The sequence below is a fragment of the Coptis chinensis genome, chromosome 5 (genome assembly GCF_015680905.1).
Source record: "Coptis chinensis isolate HL-2020 chromosome 5, ASM1568090v1, whole genome shotgun sequence".
Lineage (NCBI taxonomy): Eukaryota > Viridiplantae > Streptophyta > Magnoliopsida > Ranunculales > Ranunculaceae > Coptis > Coptis chinensis.
In genome coordinates, this window is record NC_141460.1 from 67,832,013 (window position 1) to 67,849,575 (window position 17,563).

General features: G+C 37.5%; 3 protein-coding genes across 3 annotated transcripts; 2 read left to right on the forward strand and 1 right to left on the reverse strand.

Moving 5' to 3' along the window:
• Positions 1-122: 122 nt before the first annotated feature.
• LOC147498508 (uncharacterized) lies at positions 123-1,334 on the forward strand. The gene is made up of 2 exons (XM_086559058.1): positions 123-205; positions 298-1,334. The coding sequence occupies exons 1-2, from the start codon at positions 145-147 to the stop codon at positions 966-968; spliced, it is 732 nt and encodes a 243-aa protein (XP_086415184.1). The 5' UTR covers positions 123-144; the 3' UTR covers positions 969-1,334.
• A 1,311-nt stretch (positions 1,335-2,645) lies between these two features.
• Positions 2,646-13,130, reverse strand: LOC147498509 (DNA replication licensing factor MCM7-like). Its single transcript, XM_086560481.1, has 15 exons — positions 13,046-13,130; positions 12,897-12,964; positions 12,743-12,802; positions 12,430-12,653; positions 12,035-12,212; positions 11,790-11,912; positions 11,618-11,707; positions 10,722-10,864; positions 6,696-6,873; positions 6,111-6,302; positions 5,366-5,554; positions 4,937-5,124; positions 4,350-4,515; positions 3,989-4,210; positions 2,646-3,160 (listed from the first exon to the last, which is right to left on the reverse strand). The coding sequence occupies exons 1-15, from the start codon at positions 13,074-13,076 to the stop codon at positions 3,056-3,058; spliced, it is 2,157 nt and encodes a 718-aa protein (XP_086416607.1). The 5' UTR covers positions 13,077-13,130; the 3' UTR covers positions 2,646-3,055.
• Positions 13,131-14,889: 1,759 nt separating this feature from the next.
• LOC147498510 (uncharacterized) lies at positions 14,890-17,152 on the forward strand. The gene is made up of 5 exons (XM_086563253.1): positions 14,890-15,820; positions 15,960-16,401; positions 16,519-16,621; positions 16,730-16,853; positions 17,058-17,152. The coding sequence occupies exons 1-5, from the start codon at positions 14,890-14,892 to the stop codon at positions 17,150-17,152; spliced, it is 1,695 nt and encodes a 564-aa protein (XP_086419379.1).
• The last annotated feature ends 411 nt before the right edge of the window (positions 17,153-17,563 follow it).

Genomic DNA, 17,563 nt, shown 5'->3' on the forward strand with positions numbered 1-17,563 from the left:
CCTCACTTCCAGCTAAACATGTATGGGAATCAAGACTACACTATTGACTTCAATAGACCACAACCAGAACTTCCCTCCATCATCCAGTTTCCATAGTATGCTGGTATCCAAGGTCCTGCTTATGTTCCTTTTCTGCAAGTTCAAATGTTCGTTCCAACACCAAGACCCTCAGTCACTTACTCAGATTTAGCCTCACCCTTGTCAGGTAATGATACTTAGCTGTATAGTGTTTTGTGATTTTGTATATCATCATTATTTATGACAGTTAATTGATGACTTGCAATTATGATGACTTAGTTATGGAGTTCCCTCGAATGGAAAATCATGGTGGAAACCAAGACATTGAGCACCCAAGGACTTTATGCATGGGTGCAACAATTAACAGCCAGAACATATATGAAGCGAAGTCCACCAACCAAGTTCTTCAGAATCATTATTCTTATCCACTAAGGGTAGGCAATGGATTAGAGAGGCCTCCTTCAAGCAACACTTTGCTAAAAGAGATCCACGACCACCTACTTGGTGATTCAATGCCATCAACCTTCTCTGATGAACAAAAGGTGAAGGCAAGAGTGAATTCCATGAGCAATCTCCGCCAGTTTGCACAGGAACAGACACACACGTGTTTTGATGAACAGAAGCTGATGACAAAAGTGAATTCCTTCTGCAATCTTCTACAGTTATCGCAGGAACAAGCAGCAATTAACAACAACGGTACAAGTGATACTGAATACAGTCAAAGTACAAACAATACGACGTCTTCATGGAGCAGTGGAGAATCCAACGGCCATGGAGCAGTATTGTCCAAGGAAACAGTCAATGTGTTGCCTGTTAAAGAACATATCGAGAACAGATTGCTGTGTCACCAAAGAAACTCTTCTTTTTCAGAGTTATTCTTGGATCAAGCGTTGGAGAAGTGGGAAAAGCTTGCAGATCATGGAGGGTCTGACAAGGGGATGAACATGTGAAGGTGGTTGAAGTGAGTATGTAAAGGGAGCGGGGTGAATATAACATGTAAAGGGAGCGGGAGTGAGAATGTTTCTCACATTTGTTTGGTCCTTTTTGTAGATAGAGACTGGAAGTGGTTGTCCTAAATTTCCTTAAAGGGATGTCCACGTACAAATTAGGGGCATAGGGACTCTATTTTAGTTGACATTTTGAAAGAAGGTGTTCACTTCTCACCAAAATCAATGGAAATTTGATGATGGTTTAGTCAGTAATCGTTTTCTCCAAGTTTATATTTTGTTGTTGTTTTTCGGTTTTTAGAGCAAAATAGATACATATGTTCAGTGATGATGGCCAAACATATGATGTTTGTCATTGTTGTTTGGTGATTGCAATCTCCATATTTACTTGTCAAGGCTTTGAATTGTAAGCAGTTGCAGCTAGCTTCCTTACTGGGGCGGGAGTGATAGTGGCAGTTGTTTTAGCTCTATTCTTAACCCTTCCATTCAGTATCATTACAGCTATAACACAGATCATCACGTACTATTTGCAAGTATTGAGGGACGGTTCTACATATATACAGGGAGGTTATAGAAGTTTGATTTCATTTTAATTACTATATTCAAACTAGTGCCTATATAAACACTGAGGAGTCATTGTTACATAAGATTGGGAACTCTCGTTTATCGTTTCACTGTTATATAATATCGGTTACATGTATGTAGGATATCCTCTTGCTAATGTTGCTTTCAAGACCAATTAATGGATACATCAGTAAGACTCGGGCATTACATTTCTCTCAGAATTCAAAGTACATGGCAATAAGAATCAATAGTCTGCGGTTCTTGGTGCGAAAAAACTGTTGTTCTTAATTGCCAAATCAAATTCGACCAGAAATCTAGCCATAAGACCATATCTCATGGCATTAATGTGTTAGTTCAATAAGCGTCCTAATGAGAGTCACTGATATGTTAGAATTGCGATATCCCTAAAAGAGAAAAGTTGGCATTATTTTGTTATTGAGAGCAGTCCATTTGCTGCAGTTAGCGGCACTTTTTTATTGTGGCATTATGATTTTGAATTGTATCAACAGTAATTCTTTAGTCCCTTATTTATACATAGTTCAATCGTGAGAACTGAAAGATCTATGGTCACCTCCAAGGTCCTGATGTCCAAATTGATAATTACATAAATATGAGTTGTTGGATGTAGTTGGTCGGTACTGTGATTTTGTCCGGTTCACTTCGTCCCTACATGGAGTATGTAGGGAACGTAGTGCAAATTAGAGGCTGGAGGCAAGCCTACGTTTGTCACTGCATGTCCTGCCCCAGATCACAACTTCATAACCAGACAACTCAATCATGAGATGGATTATAAGTTTCTCAAGTGTCTGCTAAATTTTTAACTTACAGCTTCTGCTTTCGAAATTTGCAATGGCCGAATGACAATATCATCTTATTACCAGCCTAAATTTCTTCACAAACTAGCTATTAATGGATCAATAGGTGAATAAGAAGACACCCCAGTTGTGACTTGTGACTGAATTACACACGTGAGCCCGGTGAATCTAGAATAGAACGGCTTATTAACTAAAAGATAACCCGCCTCAAGTCACCTGCGCTTCTAACTTCTAAGTATAGTACCAGGATGACTAGCCCTTGTCAATTTCTCCACATGTGGACAAGACATTTGAAATATCATTCCGGTCTAAATAGGAGTTGATATCAAGCTCCTTAGAATTAATAAATCCATATCAAGCTCCTTAGAATTCTAAAATTGGCTGCAAGCTAAACACCAACCAGAGTTCTGCTTTAACTAAAAGTTACAACTACATGGCATGCCACATATTGCCAGACATCATCTTTCAGCAAATTCGATATGATGAATTATATTGGCATTCGTCCCTTTGTCCTTACATTTGCAGCTATTGCTTTTCTAGTCGTTCTGAACATTAGAACAGAGGATGTAAGCTAAGAACTTTGCACACTGATTGCAGCTTGACTGTTAGTTGACGAGGAATATTTAGCCTTCCTCAACCAGCTATATCCAATCAAATTTCTTCATTTCGGGATATAAATCATAAAAGCCGCATCGTGTGTTTTCCCCGGGATCAGGCATCAATGAAACGGATGTCAAATGTGTTGGGATGGATCTGCCAAACATTCAGAGCTGCATATTCCTCCAAGCATTCCTTCAATTGAGCTTCACTGTATCCCTATTGACATGCAACACATCAAAATTCATCAATATCATAATGGGACTGTGGGAACATATTTTTGGTGAAACTTGGCTACTGCAACTTGTGACCAACAATGATCAAACATATTTAACAGGAGCCAATTAGAAATAAGTAGAAGCCAGTGACCCAGTTCATGCAAGAGGGAAGCCAATCTAACTAGAGAAAAGATAGAGGAAATCTAACTATTATTTGGCATAATCGTAAACTTTCGTAGATTTACCAAATGATGTACAGGGAGGTGCTAATGATAGGTTGATAGTGTGAAGCAGAGTCATCCCTTATTTCTACTGTAATGTGCTAATGATAGGTTGATAAACAATTATTGTTTTGTATTATCTCTTGCTAATTTTTTAATAAGAAAAAATAAATAAAGTTTTTCAACGAAAAAAATAAAGAGATCCTTGATGGGATCCACTTAACAAAGAGTCCTGAACACTTGCTGCATTTTTATGTTGGAAGAACAGAGATCATTATCCGTTTCTTACAATCTCATTTTCTGGGTAATAGACTTTGTGGCACATAGTCCAACCATTGTTTGGTTCAACCATCCAAACCATCAGGTAATCCCCAGTCTGGTAGACACCTTCAGTTAACTAGGTCTTATGGTGATCTCATCATCTATCTTCTGCTGGTAGAATGGTTTCCCATGCCATTCGACCAGAATAACAGAAATCTATTTCGAAATTGGCATTGGTTTTAGAGTCGGACATCCAGTTGATTGAGTGAAACCGTAGTAGCATAGTAGTCTGTGTCTTAGATGATAAAAATCTGTTTTCTTGTTTGATATGAGAAAAATCAACTTACCTTTCTTGAGATCCAGTTGAGTGCATCGGCATAGCTTACGTCCAACTTGTTCGTCCTTGCTGCTTCATCTCGCAGGATTGAGTAGATGTCAGATATTGCATCTAAACCAGATTTCTGTCTATCATCAGAATACAGGGAGAACTTTGACATCTGCATCAACCTCAGAGCCTCATCCACATCACTCTGAGCTACAGTTTCTGAAAACCTGAGCCTTGCTAGAGCCTGTAAAGATGTAACTCAGTCAAGTTAAGCAATTGTACCATCCAGCACATAATAACCCGATTTCATGAATATGGAATATGGCTGTAGAATGAATGTATTTGAAATAAGGGAACAGAAACAGTAAGGAGCTATGACTTACAGAGGATATCCGCAGAATGCTGAGTAGGGTTCGCACAGTCGTATAGGAGTGGGGTGCACTTGTTTTTGCTTCATCTTGGCGGATACCAGAGTATGCACTTGCAATATACTCTTCTAGGTCCTTTGGGACGTATGGGGACACTTTCCTAGCAGCGGAAATATAAGCCCTGGTAATCAGAGTCAAGGCAAGGTATAAGTATAAATGAAAGCAGTCCTCTCCTGAAGGTTAACTCACTTCACAAACTGTTGATAACTGCATTGTATAGGAAACTGAAAATGGATTGGAAAAAAAATAACATACATTATGGCAGATTTCGACACATCACGAGTGCCCTCTTTGCAAACATGCACAATTTTATCAAATAAAAAAAAAAAAAAAAAAAGGTGGCAATCTTTTCAAAATCAATTGAAAGAATTTAGAGTGGAATTATCAACATTCTAATGGCACTTCATTTTAAAAGATAAGCAATTTGGCACAATAGAAAACATATCTAAATTAGACAACAGTAAAAAGTTTAGAGAGGTAATCAAACAAGATATTTCAAGAATTTGAGTTTGTTCTCTTGGGGTAGAATCTTGTAGAGTTACCTAAGAACAGACGGTTCCAGTGGAGCAAATCCAAGAGCAGGAGATTCTTTATTCTGATGAACATATACAACATGTCTGGCTAATTCAAGGTCATTGTCCATATCTGCCCGGTCTAGTATCAGCCACAAAAGGTCAAAACGTGACAACAAAGCTGGAGGAAGATTTATGTTTTCCGCTGGGGTCCTCCCGTGATATCATATCTTCCCTTTAATAACATAGTTAAACATATTTTTTTGAGTTAAAATTTTTGGGTTTAACAAATAACACTATATACTGTTAAAGCTACCTAGTTACTTTCAAAATATCAACAAGCGCTGTCTGCCAAAGATATTAACTTCTTCAACATAGTTTACAAAATTTTACTAGATCACTGCCGCTATATTTTAATACAAATGGAACTACTTCATAATGTGCACTTATTCAAGTTATCAAAACAGAATTGTACCAGGCAGGGTTGGCGGCAGCTAGAACTGCAGTTCTTGCATTCAGGGAAGTGGTGATCCCAGCCTTTGCAATGCTGACAGTTTGCTGCTCCATCACTTCATGGATTGCTGTTCGATCTGACTCTTCCATCTTGTCAAACTCATCAATGGCACATATCCCCATATCTGCGAGAACCTGCACCACATGTTTTCTCTTTAAGTTCCGTAAGTTCCTTTGAAACTATAAACTAGACATAGGAGCCTAGGATTTCTCCATATATCTGTTAGTAAGTAACGACCGACAGTTTCGATATATGAGGACAAGTGTCCTTGTCACAGGATTATGAGCAACAAATTGTCATTAATTAAATTCCTTGATTCACAATTATCTTAGTTTCATATTAAACCACTCCAGGTTACAACTTTGTAAATGTGAATTTGTGTCGTATACATTTTTACTTACACTCACAAACACACAACACACCATACGGAAGAAACAGACTCTATTCAGTGTGGCTACAGCGCAGATACAGATTGGACTATCCGTGGACATAATTTTACATCTATAATCTATATACAAGTGCCTGACGGTACAACAGCATCATTTGATCCAGGTGTTTGGCGTAGTAGCATAGCAATACATAAGATGTTCGTTTTATAATACACAAGATGGTTTTAGCATGAATTTCTTGAGAAAATGTGTTTTAAGGGAGACGGAAATACAAGCAGTTGTCATAAATGACAAATCTTACCAGAGCTCCACCTTCAAGAACCATCTCATTTGTAACTGGATCTTTCTGGACAGCAGCGGTTAGACCAACCCCACTGCTTCCTCTGCCTGTAGTGTATACTCCCCTTGGTGCAACATTGATTATGTGCTTAAGAAGCTGACTTTTTGCAACCCCAGGATCCCCCATCAAACAAACATGCAGGTCTCCTCTGATCTGCATTTCCAGATACGTTTACACATGAACACCTTTACCCAAGTAAACATGATAGAGATGGATATAAATAGATCTGGATATACATCAGAAACATTCAAAATTTCAAGTTATCATCGGAAATGCAGATTCTGAATGAAATCTAGTTTTCAGTAGAGTATTAAATTCATAAATAGTAAGACAGTATAAAGTTAGAACTTATAGCCATGAGCTTTACGGGAAACCCAAGAACTTAAAATCCCCAATATGTACTTCAGTTCCTTATATCTATCAAATAATTGATATATTTTTTGAAATAGAAAAACAAATTTAATTCATCTATTACTTTAATTGAACTGATTATTGATTAGCTCAATGAAAGTACAATAAACACCAGTTTGTTTCAGATATATTTACCTTCATACCGTCGTTCAATTGCCGGTGAGGAGCACCTACAAGAAGAAGAAGTAGAGCTTTTTTGACATCTTCATGGCCAAATATTTCAGGGGCTAAAGACCGCGATAACTTATTATAGATGTCTCCGTCCTCGGCTAACCTAGCAATCTGCTCTTCCTCATCGCCTTTAAGTTCATACCTGTATAGAGAAATAACTCGTCATGTTGACAACTGTATGACTCTTCTGATACTTCCTTTGTGAGCTCGTTTTCTTTCTATATATGATTAATAAATGGAAAGACATTCGTGCCAGAATAGCTATTATGAATGTCTGGAATGCATTTGGTGAAGCCAAACCAACCAGAATCACTTCTCATGTGTGCATCATTTCAATTATGTCGGCAAGATTAGTCAAATTTTCTCCTCTGAGAGTAAAGTTCCAACACATTATCACAAATTCAAGCCCATTGTATGATATCCAAGGCTACTTTCTAGTGGATTTATGTCAATATATATGCATAGGCGCATAGATAAAAAATAACGGTGCAAACTCAGCGAAAAAGTCTTGAAATTCAAATGACTGAAATGAGATAGCCCATTCTATTGTACATTGATGAAAAGTTAGTAAAAAAGCCTTGAGGAAGAGCCGCTTTAAGTACCTGGCTACATCTTTGAGACGTTTTAAGACTACCAGACAATATTGAATCCACCTCAATGCACTTCCAGTATGACTTCAGCTAACTTTCCAGACTACCTATTAAACATATGGAACCTGATGGCATAGGTCACCCAATCAGCTCCGCAGAGCCAATCACCAACTGCCTACACATAAAGGTTATACTCATTTCACCTAAATCCCTAAATTTCCGTTGTTTAAACTATCAGCTTTCAAGAATTCTTTCTTACCACCCAGCAAGCACTCTTACATAACCAAATGGTCATTTATACTAGAAAGTGAAGTATATGAGCTAAGCATTTCTCTTCTGCTAACCTAGTGGATTTCAATCCTATTGAAACATGACGTGTGCAAGAAGTGGAAAACTTTTTATTTGAAATTAGAGTTCGGGAACGTCCGAGTTAAGATGATTTTGAGGTCGATCCAAAACTGGGATGGCTAGACAGAAAAGCAGTTTTCCAAATGGCACCTAGCGTACAACCATCCAAGACTAGTGATGGAAGTCTTTACAAGGAAATATCACCAGAGTATAATTTAACTCCTAGAGAAGCCATCCAAGATTTAAACGCTGTTTGTGTTGTTGGTAGTGACATGTAAAAATAAATTGAAAAAAACATTATTTGAGGTTTGTACAAACAAATTTTATCTATGCTAGGCATTCACATCTCTGCTTCTGATTTCCAAATAGATGAAGTTGGCCCTTTACCCAAAACCTCATAAGCGGACAAAAATCAAAAACATCCATTGGCAAAGAATACAGCTCTACTGCAGAGCTCCTTCTGATCACTTACTATAAATTTCACTAAAAGTTCGACCAACCACCATCAATGAACTAACCCAACTTCCCCAGAACCTCAGAGAGCATAACAATGATTACGCCAGGAGTTTTCGTGAGAAGCAACTACCAGTAGCATTTTCTGAATCTTGCCTTGTTAACGTGTACGTCTTTGGTGCCACATAGTCAATAAATGTGTTCCAAATTTTCCTGACACTAATGAAGATGAATAACAAACCACTTTTTGCAAACTTTTGGGAATCGCAAAGGCAGGACACAACCCTAGAGATTGTTTGCTAGTGAAAGAAATCCGTGACCAAAAACTCCTCCAACCAAGAAACGTTAATGATGACTTATCATCACTTCGACAGGACATCAAGAAATTACTTGACGCATAAATCTAAGACACTGTGATCTAACCTCGAAAAGAAACAACAATCCCACAAATCGACTATCCTAAGCTCAAATGAAGCGGTCCGCTACCCTAAAACACATAGGTCAAATATCTGGTGAAGCTCATTTCTTAAGTAATATATTCACCTATCGTGAACTCCAACTAACAGAACAAAACTATATTTGACGCTATCCAGATTTTAACCACAAGGGCCACCGGTCCACATGATAGTCCAGGCAGAAGCAAGCTGATGAATACTGATTAAGGTGGAGTAGACCTATGCCCTTTGGAGGAGACTTGGACTAATCATAAGCCTTTTTCTCGGGTTTAATCGACTCTCAGGCTTCCCAAATGCTACATCAATATATTGATCTCAGGCTACATCAATATCCATGGATTTTACCAATCCATGGAATCATTTCCATCAGAAACAATGCATACTCAACAAGCTCTCGGTTATAGTATGAAAGTTTGACAACTAATACACAACCAACATGGATAATTATCAACATACTCCGTAGTCTGTGTTTCCTGTGGTAACCGAAATTTCTCAGTTATATTGCCACGTTGAAAGCCAAATTTTCCTTATATTATTCTTTTCTAAAATATATTTGTTACAGTTCTAAAGGACATCTCCCGAGTGCGGCTCAGCCCACCCCGGAAACCAACTAAGTCCTCTTTTTCTCTCCAAACTCTCTTCTTCATTAGCAATAAGATATTTTCACTATATTTATAGCAGAATAAGAATAATCTATGCTAGGTGAGTCTTCTCAGTCTAATAGGAGGTCTGATCCCTGGAATCATTCCATCCCACTAAGCACCATTAACTTGGGCATTGGAACAATACTCAGATATGAGGTACCAATTTTGATCCAAAGGCTCGCCACTAATCGACCACTCTTGGGTTTACTTTTGTTACAAATATGGGTGTTAATTATTTGAAATCTTGAAACCATCGTGCACTAAAGACCATGTATTATGTCTCTGCCTCTACTGACTATAATTACCAAGTACAGACTTGACTAAACATCCAAAACTCCAATGGAGACTCTGAGCTGTTAATTGTGCATCCCAAAACGGTAACAGGGCCTCCCAAAACGATATTAAAATGATAAAATCCAATGCACAGAAACAAATTGCTGAAATTTTCATACTCTGTATAAAAACAGATCACATTTTATACAACAGGAAAAACAAATAGCGTTACTGGCTACATGAGGTCAAAAATGATCGTGTTAAATACAAACTGCAGCATGTTATAGTATGTACATTTCAACCTGCACAGTCAGTGACTTTTACAACTTAATTGAACTTATCTCTATCAATTGCTAAAAGCAGACAAATTCATATACTTCCGACTTTTCATATACAAGTTTCAATCAAATTTTTGGCCTAAATAATGATAAACAACCAAAAATGTGTACCCGTAACCAATTAAGTACCAACTTATACAACATACTATGGTGCATTTCACACTTCTTGACAACGTACTTTTTTCTTTTGCAAATTCACACAACGTACTTCTAAAATTTCACAAGTTAAACAAATAGCTAAGACGCCGCTGGACAGACATTAGCTCACTGAAAATCCCCAAATTACGAAACAATTTGTTGGCAAAATTGTTTTTATAAAACCAAGTAAAGCTACATACATCCTTGTAATGCATTTATTGTAAATTCATTTCTTTAATTTTGCCTGTAAACTAGTTACGAAATTTTTCTGTAAACTAATGTCTGTCAGCATCACAGCAATTTGTATAACTTGTGAAATCTTGGTAGTACGTTGTATGAATTTGCAATGAGAGAAAAAAAAAACATTGTCACAAGTGTGAAATTCACCGATGTAAGTTGTATAAATTGGTAATTAAACACAACCAAATTGTCCTCTGCATGCAAATTTGAATCTCTTCGTGCAAAAAGAATTGTTGGCTTTCAAGGAAGCTCCAAAAGCAGTAACAATATAGATTATATAAAGCAGTTCATTGAAAATTCTTTAGATTTGTGTATGAGGCTGGGCAGGGCCTCTTATAGTTCTGTTACATTTCACACACTCATCTGTTATCCAACTATAGCTACATAAAGTTTTAAGTCATACTTTTCAAGTTCCTAGTAATGAGTATTCAGCAAGCAACTTAATCTGAAGGCAATCTCCTATCTTGGTATATCATATTGAACAGAAAAAGATATTTTTCAGGTTACTTACTCCTCATATTTTTTCTTGAAGTGGTTGACAGACATGGCTTCCAAGTAAGTATCTGCAACCAATCCTGCCCGCATTGCTCTAAATCCCATGTAAGGTATAGGAAGAAAAATGCCAGAGAGTTCAACAACATCACCAGGAGCAACCTGCACAAGTCCAACAACACTTAACTATCATCAGTGATTAATGCAAACAATGGGAAGACAAAACAACAATACTTCCATGCTCCAAAAGAATAGCATTATCAATGCTTTTTAACCACACATTATGCATTTGTATTACAAGTATACTGTTATCCCTGTGTATGCATACAACTCTATGAAGCATGAAGGGTCCTGGTGTTTGAATGAGAAGGGGTAGGTCTACTGAAGGAAAGGAATTCCAAGAATTTATGGCATGAGCACCCTGAAAATAAAGGTCAAGTGCTCAAGCTTCTTTTTTCTGATTGAGCATCCGTGTTAATTTTCCTTGTTGATTTTGGAGTCAGAGCTTGACATATTTCAAGCCAAAATCTGAGGTGTATTCACAATTGTAGATTTTTGCGGAGAACATAACTTCCAGGGCATTGTTCGATGAATATGGTCCTTAAGAATGAACCACTATAGCTTGTATTAGTTTTGTTTTGCTTAATCTATAATGTATCTTACACAAAAACATTCATTACAAGTTTATAACATGCTACAGGGACAAAAATGACCTTTTAAGAACACATCATGAGTGGGCCCTTGAAACTTGAGACAACAGCGATTTAATATAAAAGTTAAAAACAAATTTTATGTGGAAGCATTTTCTTGTTATAATGAACACAGAGTTAGCGAAATAACACTTATAATTTCATAAGAAACATTAATGCTCCCATAGATCAATTCATTCGCTACAATAATAAAATATCAGCTCACCTTCCTGGTGAGTTCTCCTCTGAGATGAACAGTCATGGACCTTGGAATATGACCTTTTGGGACATGCTCGGCTAATTCTTGGATCTTTGCCTGCAAAAGCACAAATATTTTACTCAAAGTAAAGCTAAAGACTTCAACAAACTTGTAAAATTTAGAAATGCATAGAGAATACCTCCTGAAACTTCAAAAACTTTGAAGCTCTTAGCTGAAGGATGAGATTCCCTTTTGCATTGTTTATTTGACAGCGTTTAGATGGGCACTCAAATAGAGGCATGAAGATCCGAGCAGTGACTTCCTGATAATGTTACAAAATAGAAAAAAAATCATTATTGAACTCTATAAAACTGATAATTTTCTAAGTACTTAACTACTAGATCAGAAAACAGGGGAAACTAACAGGTCATTTTATACAATCACCTGATAAATTTCAAAGCCGCAGTCTTCGCATGTATAAACAGACACCTGCATCAGTGGCTTGACATCTGAACAACGGGTTACAATACCTGAAATTCTAACAAGCTGACCGATGTAGGAAGCCTTAACCTCTCTGATAGTAAATGGGCGCTCTTTTGAAGAAGCTTTTATATAAACTTCACTGCATTACCCAAGGTGACACATTAACAAACATATTTTGAAGTCGGGTCTTTAACACACTTGCTGATGGAACCAGTAAAAGAGAATATCTAGTATCAAAATATAGATATAAATCACTGGGGGCTGACATTGGAATCTAATTTATTATTTACTTTATTCTATAAATCATCAAAAGTTGTAAATATCTACAAAACAAAGGGGTTTTTTTATTATCTTACTAGAAACGTTTAATCTCAGGAGGCATTCTCTGTTTGGGATCAGGCCCATCCGCTTTCTCGGAATCATATTCCATTCTTTGTGTCATCAAAATATCATGATCATCATCTGGAAAAGCCTCAGTTGGTTCCGGCATTACCGTATCAATAGCTTCCGCAAAAACACCAAGATATCTACGCGTATTCTCCATAACTCTTCTAAAAAACTCTTCATCCAAATCTTTATACTAAATAAAAACACACATAAAAATCAAAACTTTACACAAATTTGAGTTCAAAATTGGAAAATATTAAAAGGGGTTGTAGGTAATCTTACATTGAATAGATCTTCAAGATCAATTTGGACTGAACGGAGTTTATGATTGGCGACATCTTGCTGACAAATTTGAATAATCAAAATTATTAAAAGTTTGGGGAGTTTAGAAAAAAATAGGTGTAAATTTTTATATAAATGGGGGGGGTGTACTTACAAGTAAGTTGAGATATTTGGATTCACCATTTGCATCGGCATAGTTTAAGAGAAAGTCTCTTGCAAGAGCTGTTGACAGAAAAAAATAAATAAATAAATAAAGTTAGTTAAAAAAAAAAGTGGCAAAGAGATATATATTTGAGGGGGTACCTCTATCAGCATCGAAATCTAAGTCTTTCATGGTTGGTGTGAAATGAGTGTTTGGGAGGAGAGAAAAAGAAAGAGATGGGCGGGAAGAATTGTGTGTTTTTGGCGGGAAATGGATCTATGGACTAGTTTAAGGCCCACTAAGGCCCAAAACAGATCACAACCTACTGGAAGTTTTTTACAAAATGTGGAAAAACAAATGGTATTGCCTTAAAATAATGAGAATGTCAAATTTGTTGAATGCTATATTTTTTTAAGCTATGTTCATTTCATTTTAACACTTTTAAAGTCACTTTTACACATTTCCGTTGGTAGAGGTATTTTAGAGAGAATTAAGTGAACGTCCTCTAATAGTAAAACTTTACAAACTGGTAATTATCAAAAAAAAAATTATAAAACTTTACAAACTGCTCAACTCGATACTTTAGTATAAACCAGGCGGGTTCACATTTGCTTGTGTGACTCGTTATCCTAACCTTATAAATTCTCTATTGAAACCAAATCATCAGGCTTGGTTTCCAACACTTAGCAAAACCCTAGTGCATTAATTGAAGTAACAACAACCCTATTGTTTCTATTGTTTGATATTTTTCTTCTAAAAATGTCGTTTAAAATATTGTATGCGATTTAATTTTAACTGCTCTTTGTTACAAAACATGACGACATGAATATATCAAACTGTTAAAGAGAATCGGAGATCTGATACTGCAAACATTGTCGCTAAAACAAAACGCGTTAACATTATTTTTTATGTTCAATGTGAGATATAAAAAAAATTAGATCGTGACTGAGATATTGATAATCTTGTTTCATACGAAGAAAACCTTAAGAAGTTGAAGACAATCTATGCTGATTATGAGTTAATAAAATGGAAGTCTAGCTTTGAAAGAAACTATGTCGGTTGAAATGACGGAACTACCTGTTTTCCAAGCTGAGAATGTTTAAGTTATGATATATTTAAAGTGTTAGTTGGATAAGTAAATACTATAAATATTTATATGTGGTTAGTCTACTCATACCAGCAAATTCCATTTTGCTGACCCATGTTTGCTTTGTTTTGGCAACGTAGGTGTGTTATTGGGAACATAGGTGGAAGGCAATAGAACTACGGCGTGTGATTTGGATTCTTGCCTGGAGTAGTCAGTTAGTTCTTTTATTAGGTCCGATTCTTCTTGGAAGGATGTAATAACATAGTTTACATTTCAGCATGACATGAGAATAAGATATTGAAGACTTTTATTCTTAGAGTTGTTTGATATTCTGTTTGGACGGAAGATAGCTTAATAAAGTGATGGTGGAAAATGTTTGGGATTATTTTAATTTAAGTTGATTCTTTTATTATGTGGGTTTTAGGTTTTTGGCATGTGTTGTATCTACCCCGTCATAGCCTGGGTTTTTAGACAATAACATAGCGATATTTGAGATATTTATATTTCAAATATTCACTGTGTAATTGTTTAGAAATTCGGGCTATGACATTTTGGTATCAGAGCCTAGGTTAGCTTAGATTTAGAAAGTCTAAGTGATCCTCGGATGTGGACTATGGGTTATATTGTTGAGAGTTTTGGGTATATGTGAATATTAACAGGAGTTTTGTTTGAAACTGTAGATCATGGTTAAGACACGTAATGACAATACTACTGGACCTGCAGTGAACACTCCAGTACAAATGTCAGGAGGACAGTTGAATCAATTGTTGCAGGCTATGCAGAATAACCATCATGTTCAGGGAGATCCTTTTTTGCTAAAAGTTTAATAAGGAGTTTGGTACTCTTGGTGGGCAGCCGGTTTCATCGGGTGTTGGGAACGCGATTGCGTAAGTGAGTCTTGGATTCAAAGTTGCGAAAATGTACTTGGCGTATGCGCCTTTAATGAGGTTGAGCGGGGAGTTAGCAGCTTACCAACTTAATGACGCTGCTAGGTTTTGGTGGCGAGCTCTCACCCCTAGTCTGGACACTATAACTTTGACTTGGGAGAACTTCAAGGTTAGATTTGAGAGTAAGTTCATTCCTGAGGCAATAAAAGAGCAGTTGGCTAAACAGTTCTCTGAGTTGACTCAAGACAAGAAGTCTGTGACTGGGTATGTAACCAAGTTTAATGAGTTATCGAGGTTTGCTCCCTATCTTGTGGATATTGACAAGAAGAAAACCCAAAAGTTCATACGTGGGTTAGAGAGTTACTTGTCCAGTAAGTTGATTCCTTTTGATGGGGACACCTTCGCTTGTGTGTTGGAATTGGCATTGAGATATGAGGAACAGAATGTGGCTCTAAGAGAGTCGAGGGGGAAGAAGAAGTTTGGTGAGATACCAGTTGTTGGTCCTATGCCTCTTGAGAGTAGGCAGCTGAATAAGTTTAGGCCTTATGATATTGCTCAGAGGGGTCCGTTTCAGAGACCACCATCCCAGGGGTTTCAGGGAGGATTTCATCAGCAGGGTGTATTTCGACCCCAGGGAGGATTTGCACAGCAGGGTGGTTATAGGCCACCGGGGCAGCCTGGAAGCTATAAACCTCAGGGGAATCAGTGGCAGAGGCAGGGTCCCCAGTTTCAGGGTCGAGCTCTTGCTTTTCCGTATCAACCAGCAACATTACTTTTACCTGCACTAGCACCAGCGCTTAAAGCCATAGTTCCTGTTGAAAGGGCTTGCTGGGAGTGTAAGCAGGTGGGTCGTTTATCTTGTTATTGCCCTACCAAGCAGGGTAATCAGCAGAACAGAGCACCAGCACCAGTCACTCATGCTAGAGCCTATGTAGCTATGCCAGGACATGGGAATGTTGAAGGTACCTTTAGTTCATCTCATTTTATATTCAGAGTTTTGTTTGATTCGGGTGCTTCACATTCCTTTATATATCGTCAGTATGTTGAGAAAGAAAGTTTTAAACCCTTTATCTAAGCCCTTGTGTGTTGAGACACTGTTAGGAGGTTCTGTTACCTTATGTGACAAGTGCAAAGGTTTTAAGTTGTGTTTCTTAGACCGTGTCTTTATGGTAGACTTGATCATTTTGGGGTTTGAGAGTTTCCATTTCATACTTGGTATGGACTGGTTGACGCATTATCATGTTATCTTGGATTGTGCGAGGAGAAAAGTTATAGTGAATACACCTGGCATGCCGAGGTTGATTCACACATGTGTTAGTAAGGATAACTCGGTGATGTCTAGCTTCTTGTGCTCTATAGAGATACCCACAAGGGATATCAGCGGTGTGGAAGTAGTGAGAGACTTCGAAGATGTTTTTCAGAAGATTCCACGGTTGCCACCCAAGAGGGAGGTGGAGTTTCGTATAGACTTGTTACCAGGGACTGCACTAGTTTCAAAGTTGGCTTACCGGTTGGCACCTAAGCTATTGGATGAAATGAAAGTGTAAGTCGAGGAATTACTCAATAAGGGGTAAGAGTTTAAGTTTTAGTGATTTTGTTTTCGGCTTAACCATATCTTTTGAGTATATTGGTTTGAATCTTTTAAGGTGTGTATGACCAGGTTCATTCGACCGAGCAACTCACCATGGGGTGCGCCTGCTATTTTTGTTTCAAATAAGGATGGTACTTTGAGGATGTGTATTGACTTCAGGGATTTGAACCAGGTAACTATAAAAAATAAGTATCCGCTTCCTAGGATTGATGATTTGTTGGACCAGTTGAAAGGGGTTAAGATATTTTCAAAGTTTGATTTAAGGACTGGTTATTATCAGATGGGAGTTGAAGAGAAGAGTATTCCTTTGACGGCATTTAGAACTCGGTATGGGTTGTATGAGTTTTCTGTGATGCCTTTTGGGTTGATGAATGCACCTGCGTTTTGTATGGACCCGATGAATTGTATTTTCAGGCCCTATTTGGATAAATTTGTGATTGTTTTCATTGATGACATTTTAGTGTATTCACAAAACACAAAAGAACATAAGATGCATTTGAAGATAGTGATGCAGACGTTTAGAGAACAGAAGTTGTATGCTAAGTTTAGCAAGTGCCGTTTTTGGGAAGAATAAATTCGTTTCTTGGGACATGTGGAATCTAGTGAAGGGATTGCTGTAGACCCTGGGAAGGTTGCTGCAGTGAAAGAATGGAAACAACCAACCACTGTTACAGAGATTAGGAGTTTCTTGGGGTTAGCTTGATATTATCGAAGATTTATTGAGAAATTCTCACTTATTGCAGCTCCGCTCACGAAGTTAACTAGGAAGGATGTGAAGTTTATGTGGACTAATGATTGTCAGAAGGCTTTCTTAGAATTGAAACAGAGGTTGACTACAGCTCCAATTTTAGTAATCCCGACTAGAGGAGGAAAACTAGTGGTTTTTACAGATGCTAGTGGAACTGGTTTAGGTTGTGTGTTAATGCAAGACCAGAAGGTGGTGTCGTATGCTTCACGACAGTTGAAGATACACGAGAGACATTATCCTACTCATGACCTAGAGTTAGCGGCAGTGGTTTTTGCTTTGAAGGTGTGGAGACATTATTTATATGGTGAGAAGTTCGAGCTTTACACAGATCACAAGAGTTTGAAGTATCTTTATTCACAGAAAGAG